The sequence below is a fragment of the Brachypodium distachyon genome, chromosome 3, assembly GCF_000005505.3.
Source record: "Brachypodium distachyon strain Bd21 chromosome 3, Brachypodium_distachyon_v3.0, whole genome shotgun sequence".
NCBI classification, from domain to species: domain Eukaryota; kingdom Viridiplantae; phylum Streptophyta; class Magnoliopsida; order Poales; family Poaceae; genus Brachypodium; species Brachypodium distachyon.
The window spans coordinates 35,021,290-35,035,039 of record NC_016133.3 but is presented as its reverse complement, the minus strand read 5'-3'; the positions used below and the strand labels follow the sequence as shown (position 1 = coordinate 35,035,039).

At 47.5% G+C, this 13,750-nt stretch overlaps 1 protein-coding gene and 1 long non-coding RNA gene across 2 annotated transcripts; both read right to left on the bottom strand.

Moving 5' to 3' along the window:
• Nucleotides 1-1,867: 1,867 nt before the first annotated feature.
• LOC100838921 lies at nt 1,868-3,855 on the bottom strand. The gene is made up of 2 exons (XR_002964894.1): nt 3,334-3,855; nt 1,868-3,080 (listed from the first exon to the last, which is right to left on the bottom strand). It is a non-coding gene; the product is annotated as an uncharacterized LOC100838921 (long non-coding RNA).
• Nucleotides 3,856-10,814: 6,959 nt separating this feature from the next.
• LOC100838313 (proline dehydrogenase 2, mitochondrial) lies at nt 10,815-13,512 on the bottom strand. The gene is made up of 3 exons (XM_003574255.4): nt 12,581-13,512; nt 11,136-12,043; nt 10,815-11,026 (listed from the first exon to the last, which is right to left on the bottom strand). Exons 1-3 carry the CDS (start codon nt 13,088-13,090, stop codon nt 10,978-10,980), a joined length of 1,467 nt encoding a protein of 488 aa, XP_003574303.1. The 5' UTR covers nt 13,091-13,512; the 3' UTR covers nt 10,815-10,977.
• Nucleotides 13,513-13,750: the final 238 nt, after the last annotated feature.

Here is a 13,750-nt window from a genome sequence, read left to right as displayed (position 1 = left end):
CCGGAAAGCGGCCGAGCTTTACCGAGCACACAGCATCTCGCGCGTGCGTGCCATGGATCACACAGCTCCGATCCGGCCGGCTCTAACCTAACTCACCGGAGTGCCGAATTCGTCCACGGCGTGCGTACAAAGGGCAGGGAATAAAACGTCCGGCCCCTCCCAGTATCGATCGGCGCAGGTCGGCCGAAACCTTATTGAGTAAGCAATGCCGATCGATGATGCCGTCGTCGGCCAAGTCAATGTCGCCGCGAAAACGCAGGCTGCGTCGTACGTGTGGCTACGGCGAGTGGAGCGCAGGAATTTTGCTAAAGAACGTGAAGGAATCGATTCCAGCGGCACCATCTGACGGGTGTGTGTGTGCTAACATAACAATACAGAGCTTTTACAAGGACACAATTGTAGAACTACTGCCGAATTAGCGTGCGTGAAATGACATCCAAGTAGTGTTATCTGCAGCTAGCTACCGGCCGGTTGCCTAACAGGTTCTGCTCGATACATTTTTTTTTTCTGCTCGATGTACATATCAGAAGGACTTTGATTACCGACAGTAGACAAAAAAGGAGTCTGATTACCGTACCGACCAAGTTAAGTTGCATCTATAGCATCGCTCCTGAACGACAGCATCAGGTCGCAGGACTGAACTGGACCAAGAGCTCGACTATAAGTATCTGGAACTCAGGACAATAGCTCGCCTCTAGCGACATCAAACTGCACAACCCTGATGATCTCAATCTCAACGACTCCGATATAAGGGGGTAAAAAGAAATGGAAATACTGACAAAGGTGAAACTAGAACCTGTTGTAACTAGGTCCCGAACGGATGGGCGTCCGGGATCTCGCCACGCTGTGCGGTTAGATCTGGTTCGATATCGTAACGTCGGCCAGAACAACGGGAGCTGTCTAGCCCATGTAAACGAACCTCCCTCCCGGCCTGCCGGTCGGTCGGTCGGTCGGCCGGCGCACTACTCCACCGCGGCCGTGTCGAACCCTTGTCGCCGACCGGCACATGGCTCGCATCAGCCTCGCCTCGCCCCACTGGCATTCTCATGCTCGCCCAGCCCCGGTTGCCTCTTCCTTCGCCTGATCGCCTCTCCCCCCGGTTGGTTTTTGTCCGTCTGAGCCGACCCTGGAAAATTATCCCCGTGGGCCGCCGTACGTCGCTGGAACGCCGCCCGCGCTTGGGAGATAGTAGATCCTGGAGCTCTGAACCAGCAGGACGGGACTGGACTGGACTGGGGACCTGTGATGTATCATCGATCAGGGTAGGCAGTGGCACGTCAGGAACAGCAGCAGCGGCAACGTTGGGTGTATGTACCTTTGGATCTATTGGATATCTGGATGCGTGCTTAGATTTATTTTTATAACCTGGGACAATCTCCAGAATGGCGAGACAGATCGGGATGTGTGCTCAGTGATTCACTGGAGAGACACAGCGCATTGTTCTGTGCTGCAGCTGCGGCGACAGCACGAAGCAGGTCAGGTTAACATCAAGCGCCAGGTCAGGCAGGTCCCCGGCTGCAATGGGGCGCGGGGGCTGGAGCGGGGGAGGGGGCGGCAGCGTCGTCCCAAGGCAAGGAAACCCGCCTGCCGCGTCGAGAGGCGCCATGACAAACAGACTGCACCACCCCCACACCAGGCAGGGACCCCGTGCTTGCTGCATGCATTCTGTCCTTCGTTCATGGCACCGCGACACTGCCATGTGGCCCTGCTTCATGGCTACAGAGACGGTGCCAAGGTTCAGATCATCAAACAAAATTCTTGGCAAGTAGCCTGCCGTCTCTTTGGCGTGCCAGAAAATTCCCCGGTTTCTGCAGGAGCCCATCCGACCTGTTTTCGTAAAACTTCTGCATCTTTTGTCCGAGGAACAAAATGAGAGAAACATTGCATCTTTTAATTCTCCAAATGTATAGTTCTATATTTGGTACTAGTACATGTGTTAGCCGAGGTATTCCGTGAATCAATTCATCAGCCAACCAAACAGCCAGCAATGCATCCACAAAAGGAGGCCGGCTAGAAATGTGATCTGCTGCCAGTGCCAACACAAAGACAAGAGCACGCTTTATTCCCCCATAATCACCTCCAGCACCCAAACAATTCAGTCTCTGCTTGGTTTCACACCTGCAAGAACCGTCAAAGCAGCAGGAATCCAGCGCGGGACGATTGGTCTAAATATTGTTACGGAGTATCTTTCTTTAACAAGCAGGGAATCAGAAGCCGCAAAGACGCTGCCACAAAGGGGCCTCCAGATATCTTTCAAATCCAGGCAGGTTCAGATTTCATTCAGAGCCCAGTAGGAAATGCAGCAATGCAATGCAACGACGAGTGAGGAGTGACCAGCTAACAGTAGCAGAATCCTACTAGCAGTAGAGTAGCAGCAGCTTATTGTGTGTGGGCTCCAAGCACACAGACACACACTCCCTCCCTTGGGAAGAGCCAAGGATCCGCAACTTTTGAGAGCCAAAAGGAAGAAAGCCAAGTGGGGGGTAGGAGATGATGATGATGACGATATGGAGCAAAGAAAGAAAGAGATGGATGTGTCATGGTGAAGCTGCCGCTGCCGCCTTGGAGAGTGGGATTCGGTGCCAACTACAAGGTTGATGCAGGGCAGGCATGGGGTCACCCCCTCTCTCACACGGACAAACACATGCACCATGCAATGGCCAGCCAGCCTTTGCATCGTCTTTTTGCCCCTAAGATAGTGTTTCTGATGGGGAAAAGATGGTGTATAGCTTAGGGCTGTTAAGCCCTGGCTGTAGCAGCTAGTGAGAGATAGCCTAGCATTATCAAGTAGTACGTGCAAACGGTGATGGGGCAATGAGTTGAGCCTGTTGCAGCAGGGAAGGGAATGAGAAAGCAGCAATCAAAGGAGGTGACCGACCGGGAAAGAACGGTAGTTTTTGGCCTGCTTTTGATCTGAAAAAGAAGGAAGGAACGGACAGAATGATGCATGCCATGCGTCTACGTACGTACTACTGATTTTTCCTTTTTTCCTTCAGCAAGGTCCTGTATGGTCCTGCTGTGAAGAGTGATTCCAGGGCTGATGAAGTTGGATTATCGGAATTTTGTTACCACTCCGGTACCTGAAAGGGAATTGGAAGGTGAAAAATTAGGTCTTTTTTCGAAACGGAGAAAAGGTGGTCTTATGAAACAGGTCACACTATTTATTGCAAAGGGGTAAAAATAGGAAACTGAAAAGCAGGAAAGATAAATAAATCTATAATTATCATTGCCGGTCTATTTTCATGAAGTGAATCTATAACTGACATGGTCACATGGAGAGCTTATGCAAGTGGCTAGAAAAAAGATAAGTTAGTTGCAAAATGGTACTAGTACCTATTTCCAGTTCTCTGCACCATCCTGCTCTGTCAGTAACAGCTAAGTCGCTAGTGAAACAAGTTATCCTGCCATTTTCTACCGACAATTTTCTACGGGCCATTATCCTGCTCTCTATAAATGAAAGTCAAGTCAGTGCAGTTATTATTTGTTTAATTATCACACATAGACATTACGAATCAGTTCTTTGGAGGTGATGGAATTGTTCTCTCAAGCAAGTCATCCATCTGAAGGATCAGCCGTGTATAAGGCATAAATAATGACAACATTTCTCAGTGTTGTCTGGTTGATCATTATTTGGGTCAACTGCAGATTCTATGTTTATGCTAAGGTTTTGCAACCACTTAAGTTATTTTCGGGAATATGCGAGCAGAGATATGCCAAAGTCCAAAGAGATGTCCAATGATCCTAGCTCAAGTTGGTAACAGAATAACCAATGCATCAGTGAACAATTGTTTGTGATATGAAACGAGAAGAGTGTAAATTACGTGCACTAATTGGTAACAGATTTCTAAAAGAACAACTCACCTTGGTCAGTTAAATTGGTATCTGTCAAAAGATTCAATCGAAGCTGCATGCTCTGCATAACTAAACACTAACCTCATCATCCTGTTAAAAAAACACTAACTTCATCATGTACTGACTAAACTTGAATATACCCTAGAAAACTTTATGTGGAAAACATGCAGAAAAACCTTCACTAAATGTCACTAAATTCACGCCAAAAACAGAAATGGTGCCACTGATCAATATAAGGGACTAGAAATTATTTTGACATGTCCAAGAAAGAAAGGAAGAGCCAGGAACCAACTAGGAGTAATCATCAACCTACGAGGGAATCAAAGATCTTGCTCTCGAAACCGTCCTTGCTAACAAGCTTCATGCCAGCAAAGCTCGTGAGTTATGCTTTTCTCAGAATATCATGTCCATATCAAACATGCAAAGTCTGTTTCTAATACTAAACTCATCGTGCTTCTTGTGTAGCGCTAAATTGACAAAGAATTGACAATATGATACCATCTAGTAAATTTCTATAAAGCAGGAATATATCACTAGAAATTGGCTAATGCGCCGATACCAGACCACATGTCTGCCGTAAGGCATCTGATCAATGAGAAAGAAGATGAAAGGAGATGCTCTTTCATCTTCCAGGAGAAGGTTCACCCAAGAAAATGTGATTTATTAAAGAACCTTTGAGACATACTTTCCAAGATGACTAAAGTATGATATAATGTACCTGGAATGTGTATCATGTTGATGATCCAGTTTTGCAGAAAGAGGCTACAGCTGGACTGAATAATGGTCACCCATGGTATATTGCAGGATGACATGTATTTCATTTAGGAGCATATGACAATCTAACTCAGAAATCAAAGATAAATAATAGGCGTAAAAACAGGAGATGGACAACAGGATAGTTATAGCTATCCTATTGGACTTGTAATAGTAATATATGCAGGGACAGTTCTCTCCAAACAAAATGTATGCACCGATAGGAGACATAGTAAATCACCATATCTGATAAATTGAAGTTGCAACATAATAAACATATGGTTTGTGACATTTTCTCATACAAAATCTCATTAAAGAAAGAGCAACTTTCATTGTTGCCATACCGTCTGTTAAAATTAGATCCGTTTGCCTAGGATTTGATTTTGGTACCAATCCATAACAATCGAAGTCAAACCACTAGCCTATTAATGAATCAGATTCAGATAAATGGCACCATATAGAATAAGAGGGGCCATAAACAAGAGTTTTCAAAAATTCGAAAGATCATCTGGTGTAGTTGAAATAACGGAATTGGAGGTTGTTCAGTCGAAAGTTTCAAAATTTGCAGAATGGTCATAAGAAATGATGGAGACAAACCATAAGTTCTTGATCTCATGAGAGTGAAATACCACAAATTTAAATTACGGTTTTTACTTTTGATACCCTTGAATGGAAGTGACCAAGCATAGACCTGCAAAAATGCTTATGTAAAATAAACTGATTCAGAAACTGTGCTGAAATTCTGTTTCCACGCAATGGCAACGGCTCAATTTAAGCTAGCATTCCAGTCAGAAAAACAGGTGTAAGTGTGCATCGAAGCATTAATACAGATTGGCACTCAAAGGATGAAAAAAGTAACATTACTGTATGACACAATGATGATGAATTGATGAACCAGAGCTTGAGGAGCAACAACATTTCATTTATTTTATTCACTAACTCAGGAGGTTGTGGTACATCATTGCATATTTTCTTAAGGATGTATTTCCAATTTCTACTCAATTGAATCGGTCAACCACTGGCCACCTCCTTCCCGTTCCATTATCACGTTCCTGAACATCCTCACCAGTTCCTTCCTGCATCTGATCACACATCAGTTGTGATACAAGCTTAACACAATCACATTATCAAACAATTTGCATGTCAGAAAGATGCATCGTGTGCTAAGTTTTCATGCCGGAGCAGTTGCATGTCAAAGGAGAAAGCAGATAATGTGCTCCAAGAGGCCGTAGGGCAGGTACAAGTACAGATGCTCGTCAGGTCCAACCAAGGGAGGGAAGCTGTCCCTTGCAAGATTTCAGTTGCTGGGCTTCTGCCGGACCAGGACACCAGGTGTTTCAGGTATGTTTGTTATGAAATTTCAGGTTGCAGTACAACAACAATGGCAATTAGATGATGTAAATACCATAAGAAAATTGCAATAAGCCATCCACAGAACTAAGTGGTGTCTGGATGATGAATACTTACCCCAGCTGATGTCACAAAATTGCAGACTGCAAATTTGACAGAGCTTGCACCATTCGGCAGATAATGCAGTTTAAATGCACAACCTGATTTCCTGCAGTGAAGAAGAGAACCATTTGCCATTCACAGTGTTTGAGACTAGACAGGCACTCATTCTTGTGTGTTCTGGAACAAGGATCTTCGGAAGTCAGGAATCAACACTAGTCGGTATCTTTGTGTTTGTAAGTCCTCTAATAATTGCAGGACATGTTTAGCAGGTCCACAGCAACTCTAGGAGATATTCATAGAACTTTGGCAGATTTAGGATATCATTGTCAAACCTTTTGCTTTCTGAATCACAAAAAATGCATATAGCAGACTTCAGGATAAGCCATCCTATGCCACCAATGGTTATAGACTGATTGCTAGAGCTTTCCCAACCTCAGAAGAAGGAGCATTTTACATGCAGGTTGCTACCAATTACAAAGAGAAAGAAAGACAAGCTTTGGTTGACTTCCATGACCAGGTTGATAGTGGCAGCAAGAAACATTGTATACTTTGTCACGCCACATAAGTACATTAGAAGAGTCTGGCATCTTCCACAAACTAGCTGCACTATCTTGGTGCCTGCACCAGATCCAAGTGGAAAAATTCTTCAGAAAAACTTCATTTCAGGATAATTTACAACTAAGAAAAACTTTTAAAATTGGTTCACGGGAGAACAATTTAGCCCCTTTGATCTCCCTTAATTACCATGCAATCTGCAACTATAGAAAGGAAGAAAAAGCATCCTCCTTTCTTTGTAAACTTCAGAGGAAAAGCACAGACAAACCAGGCGTTACTTCTTCTCACAGTAAATAGAATACACACTAGTGTCTCTCATACTAATCTTGCATAAATGGAATTCAACGTTCAGCTGCCACATTACTCACAACTTCTTGAGAGCAAAATGAGTTTGATTTTGTGCATACCAGGGGCCAGCAGAGCGGTCACATACTGCAAGCTGCGCAGCATATTGACATCACACCAGCAGGATACATGAGCCGGAACAGGGGTCACAATACTGCGAGCTGCACAACCACGGCACCTCAATTCAGTAGCTGAGTCTCACTTTTAAGGGAGCAACCCTCACGACAGAAGGCCCCTACCTAATTTTCAATAAAACAACATAGGGGAGTGTATGAAAGGAGGTTACAGGGGAATCAGAGAAACGAAGAGAACTAGAGAAGTACATCATGAACCACATGGCGAACGGTCAAAAACAAAGCTAGAAAGCTTAATCTAGACACATCTCGATCCAGTGTAAGAAAGGCCATCTTTCCTTATGCTTCACCAGATGCATCCAAAGTTCAGAACACAGTTACCAGATTCGCAGTTTGCTTGGTTTTGTCTCTTTCAGCGAATCAGATCGGTTTGATAGAATTCGTGAATCAAAGATAAATACAATATTTATTTGAGCAATTAAACATGGAATACCCACATGGCAAAGATTAAAGCATAAAAGTAGAAAGAAGATGACCCATCGGTACTTGGGCCAGCCCAGCTACTGCCACTTCTTCTCAGTTGATCAAGAGCCATTGGATTGCTCAATGTATTAAACTGCACCGTCAATCTCAAGGCCAACTCCTCTCTGCCCAGCTCCCTGAGAAGCTGATACCCAGCCACCACTCCCCTAGCCAACGACCCAGCCTCCACCATACTCCTTCTGCCTTGTTGGCTGCTCCCATCTCATCCTACCATTATCCTTCCCATACTGCACTGCATCCTGCTACTCCTGATGGTGACACCGGTGTGGCAGCAGAGCTTCAGCAGCTAAGGGGGCAGCATGGTCAAGCAGAAATGACGGATAGCAATGCTTTGCTTTTCTCCTGTGGGTTCACTGAGTGGTTCGTTAATCGGACATCGAATTCAGTACGAATCAGAGTGAATTTGAACCCCGATCTAGATCGATCGGAATCGGGGTCTGACGATGGTTTGAACGAATCCGGTAACTGTGCTTCAGAGTTTCAGTATGTTGGTAACAAGAATAGTAGGAGCGATGATATTGTCAAACAACATAAGATACCTTGCAAACCAGATGGTCCAGAGGGCAGTGGATTAAATATTTTTGTATATAGTAAGCATAAGCTGGCTTGTTTTCCTGAAAACTGCTATTTTGACGACAAAAAGAAAATGCAAGATGCCATCAAAGAAATCTTGAGCCTTCTGTTAAAGCATATCCCTTTCCACACTATTGTTTGTGTTTCCAAACACATATGAATGTATGTTCCAAATATCTAGATCAACTAAAACACAATTCTCCATTTCTCCTGAGTTCTTATTCATAGCAAATAAAGCACGCTCATTGTTTTGACGAGTGATTAGAGCTTCATGCTTTTTAAGAAAGTAGACCGTGCCAGATAGCTACTCCTCTTAAAGCAGTATGGAAGTGGTCATCTTAAAGCAGTATGGTAGTATTGAGGTATTGGGTAGCTACAGTTAACACGGCTACTTTCTTTTAAAAAAAGTCCGCTTATTGATGATGTATTTAGGACAATTCTTCATTATTAGTCGGTACTTTTTAAAAAGGTTAGAAACTGCTCTGATTAATTCCAAAACTGGTCCTATACTCCAATGGTTACCCCCAGTTGACAGCTAATACTACTCCCTCCGTCCCATATTAAGTGCCGAAATATTACATGTATCTAGACGTATTTTAGTATATAGATACGTCCATATTTAGACAAATTTGAGTCACTTAATATGGGACGGCGGGAGTACCATATATGGGACTAAGCTACTTTAAAGGTCTGGCAATACTTTATTATTCTAAATATTTTAGGACTTATCATTCATATTTAAAAGTTCAGAAAATGCAAAACGGACGAACACATGAGTAATATATTCCAAATGGATAGGAGCCCTTTTTCTTTGTAAAGTTCTCTCACTATAAATAAAAACACTGCATTTATTTCAATCTTCATCAAAGCATTGATATGGATTTCAAATTCTTTGGCCATAACTTTATGAACTCCCTATTAATTTTCTGTCTTCTCAACTCTTTTCTTCATGCACTCTCTTTTCAGATCATCAGGACAGCCTTGTGGTTGTATCATCTGAAAAGATCATTGCCTTACTGGCCTATACTATAGTGCATCTGCTGTTTTTTCAGTTTAAAAAGAGAAGTTCCACCGAAATATAATAGGCTTACCGAGGTCTCTATTTCACTGGGATTTCACTCTGGTTTCACTCCTATCTCACAAGGGAAATAAATGTTGAAAATCTTCGTAAACCTTAAGGAAACAGTAATGAAATTGGAAATTTCGAATTCCATTGATGTTTCATTCCTGTTTCACTAAATTTTACAACTCTATACTAAATCAGTACTTCCTCTGTCCCATAATTCTTGTCAAAATATTACATGTATCTAAACGCTTTTTAGGAATAGATACATCCATTTTTGGGCAAATCTGAGACAAGAATTATGGAACGGAGGGAGTAACACTTATTATGGATCGGAGGGAGTAGCAATTTGGGGAGAAACCTCATAGGTGGGATACAAATGAGGCCTCGTGGCAGCGGAAACTTGAAACCATAAATGATCAGGGCTTACCCAGTTACCCTCCCCCCTGCCCCCGCCATCCTGGGAGGCATAGCTCCCCTCAAGTACACTCGCCACTCTAACACTAGACCCTACGACGTAAACAGTCTACTTACTCTGATCTGGAGTATCTTACTTGGTGAATGCTGCCAAGTAGGGAAGCCAATGAGGTAGCTCATGATATAGCTAAGAATTGTTATAGCACCAGATTCTCTTGTGTTTGGGACGATGATCCCCCTAGCGTTTTATTTTCGCCTTTGGTGAACGATGTAACTTTGTTTGATGATCAATAAAGCTAGCCGAATGGCATTCCCCTCAAAAAAAAAAGTGCCAAACCCTGCTACAACCCGCGTCTATAAGCCAAACCAGGCTTGCTGGAAGTCGAAGAGCAGTTCGGACTAAATGGATTCGAGTGGTACCACAGTTGCTCTTACCCAAGTAGCACCGCGCCCATGTCGCCCATGGAAATGCCGCCGATGCCGCGCCTGACCTCCAACTCCTGCCCTCCTGTCGCCGGCGATGCTCACCCCATTAAATCTCCTCTATCTCGCCGCCTGACTATCGCGGCAACGTACGCCAACTTCTAAACCATTCGGCGGTAACTCGACGGCGAGAGATTGGGGATTCGCTTGGAGGAAGGAAGGAACTCGATCGGGGGAGGAGGATGTCTCTGCGATTTTTTTTTCGACAAAGGATGTCTCCGAGATTTGGGGATACTGCCCCCAATGCATCAGAGATTCAGAGGAGGAATCGTAGCTCCATCGGCACTGCAGCGTGCGTGCGTGGGCTGGCTAACTTGGGCTGGATGAGATAGCCAGGCCCACTTGTGCTTGTGCACAACGGCCCACTGTCGCGTTGATCAGCCCGTCTCCAGTATGTCCGTGCCAACCTCTGGGAAGAGAAAATATGTTCTAAAAAGAACTCTGAGAAAATATATGAACAAAAAATGCTGCGCGGCAGCAATGGATCAGATGATCATGGCTAGAGTTCTTCATTCATAATGTGTACCGTATGACTGGACATGGATTTACGTCATTTGGTACTCCCTCCTTTCTGCTCTGTGGCTACTAGTGAGCATTGAGCAAGACCGGCTAACAAAAGACGGGTTAAAAGACTTGGGGATACCAAAAAGAAAAGAAAAGGAGAACCTTGAAGATCAAGGATGATGATGAACTGATGGACCAGAGGCAGGCGAACAAACATTATTTCCTTTATTTCACTGAGATCGCGATACATCAATGCATAATTCTGAAAGATGTATTTACAAACTTCTACTCGATTGCTTCTCTATCATCCCATCGAATCCACGCTCCGGACGACCGATCACCTCCTCACTGAGTGAGCAGGGCTCACTCACGTCCCATCACGGCGTTCTTGAACCTCCTCACCAGCTCCTTCCTGCACGATCCAATCATTCATATATCAGTCGCAAAATACAAGCTTGAATTATTAAGTTTGCAGAAGGATTAGACCAGAAATGCATCGTGTGTTGGGCATCAGTTCGTACCGGAGCAGGTGCCTGTCGAAGGAGGAAGCAGAGAGCAATCCCCTGTTCTCCTCTGCTCGCCTGATGAGGTAAGGGATGATGTGCTCGACGGGGCCGTAGGGGAGGTACTTGCTGACCTGGAACCCGGCGTTGCGGAGCCCGAGGCTGAGCCCGTCCGCCATGCCCATGAGCTGCGCGAACTGCAGGTTGCCGTCCCCTTTCCCGATCCCGAGCTCCTGCGCCCTGGCCGCCGCCAGCTGGCCGGACTCCACGTTGTGGGTGGCGAGCATCAGCGACGCCGTCCCGCGCCGGACGCGGTCCAGGAGGAACGCCGCGCACCCGTTGTAGCAGTCGTGGGTGTCCTGGATGGTGCCGTGGATGGGCGAGGGCACGCCCATGGCGGACGCCAGCCGGGTCTCCCGCGTCAGGTACGCGCCCCGGACGACCTTGACGCCGAGCCGGACGCGCTCCCGCTCGGCGGCGCCCGCCATGGCCTCCAGCCGGTCCCGCGCGTCGCGGAGGTACGCCTGGACGGTGCCGTGCACGATGGGCCGGCCCCCCACGCCGCCGCCGCAGCCGGAGCTATTGAAGGCGAGGGCGCCGGCGAAGGTGAAGTAGTCGATGGCCGGCTGCACCGTGGCGTACTCGGCGTCCACCAGCAGCGCGATGCCGTGCTCGGCGCACCGCTCGCCCACGACCAGCAGCCGCTCGTGGGCCAGCTGCAGCTCGCGCTCCTCCTCCGGCGTCAGCGGCGCCGGCTCCGACGGGGTCAGGTACAGCGGGCTCGAGTCGGCCAGGATCGGGAACGAGTGCGCCTTCCATGGCAGCTTCGTCGTCGACGGGTGCTTGTGCTGCCACCGGAGCAGGTCGCTCGTCTTCTCCAGCAGCGCGATCGGGCACAGCGCCGTGATCTTGATACACACACTCGCCTGCACGCATGCACAAAACGAAAGCATAATTAGTTAAGCTTAATCTTCAAGCCTAATTACTTAGCCTACTTAGTTTAGTGGAGTGCTAATTCTTTTCTTTTTTGTGCGGGAGTGGAGTACTAATTCTGACACGCAAAAAACACCATTTTCTCAGGGAATCGTTTCCTTATTCTCTTGTTTTGATTTTAGCTAGTGGGAAATGTCTAAATAAGGAAACGATTAGTACGGTTTTATAAAGTTGTGAAGGAAACGAGCGGCGGAGAAGCCAAAGCCAAGACGAGCTTGTCGGAAGTAAACTAGGCGGCATGTTTTCAGGGCCCATGGAGCAGTGACAGCCGTGTGATCCCGTTTCACTACGAGAAGATTCCCAAGGAATCCGCGTGTCCACTACCTCAGACAGGCGAACACCCCCCGAGCCCGAGGATTCCGATTCCGTCCGACGTGGCACTTCTCCGTACCACCGTTCGCCAACGCACGCCACGGCGGAGGAAAGAAAGAAAGAAAGGAAAAGTAAACGAAACGAAGCGGAGCACGTACCGAGCCCGGCGGGAGCGCGGCGGCCACGTCGACGGCGGCGAGGAAGCCGGCGGTGTTGCGGTCGCAGGCGGCGCCGTCCTCAGCGTCCTCGATGCCGTAATCAAGGATCCCGCCCATGCCCCCATGCCACAGGCGCTGCACCCTCGCCGCGGCCTCCTCGGCGGTCTCGCCGGCGCAGAAGTGCTTGTACGCCGTGGCGCGGGCGGCCGCCTGGACCAGCGGGCTCGCGGCCACGGCCGGGGACCGGAGAGCCGCCAGGGACACGTCCACCAGCGGGCCCGCAGACATGAGCTGCAGCGCCGCGAGCGTGCGCACCAGCGCGGCCGACGGCTCGCCCACGAAGAGCCTCCCGGTGTCCTCGAACTCCAGCACCTGCTGCTGCGCGGACGGCGGCGCGGGATGCACCGGCTCGGCGGCGATGGAGGCCGCCGAGACGGCCGCCTCCGGGAGCTTGGCGGCGGCGGCGAAGGTGGAGAGCGCGCGCTTCGTGACGCGGGAGGCGATGGCCATGGAAGGTCGGAGTCTGGAGGGACGCGAGAAGAAGCAAATGGAGAAACAAATCACGTACTCTGCTCTCGATCTCTTCTTCCTCGGAACAAAACGAATCAAACAAGGCTGCGAGGGTTGAAACCGATCAACCGACTGGGACTAAGAGAGATGATGAGGCTGTCTCTGTTCTTGATTTGTGCAGTGCACGTCTGGCTCTGGCAAGGGGGTGGTGGAAGGCTGATGAGACTTTGGAAGAAGGAATGGGTGAATCCAAGAATGGAGGAAGGCGCGGCGGCCGGGTCTTATAGAGATCGAGAGCTCGGAAGCCTCGCGAAACGGGCAGGAAAAGGTGAGCTGGAAAAAGGATTGAAAAATTAGCACAGTGGGGGTACGTGAGAGGTTAGCGGGCATCATTGCCATGCCGCGAGATCCCTGGGGATTCTGCTGACTCGGTCGGAGACCTGACTCGGATCCTCCGTGGAAATAGATTGGAATAGTGCGAATCGGAACGTGCGCGGAGAGGGCAATCTTCATTCCTTGCACGCCTTCTTATCTAGCTAATCTTTATTTTATTTTTCTCCCTGTCATTTCCTTCATTTCACGCCTTGTCATCGTGCTTTTGTTTCTACGTCGTTGACTGGGAATCGGGGTGGTGCGTAACTTTCGTTATGGATCTATTTT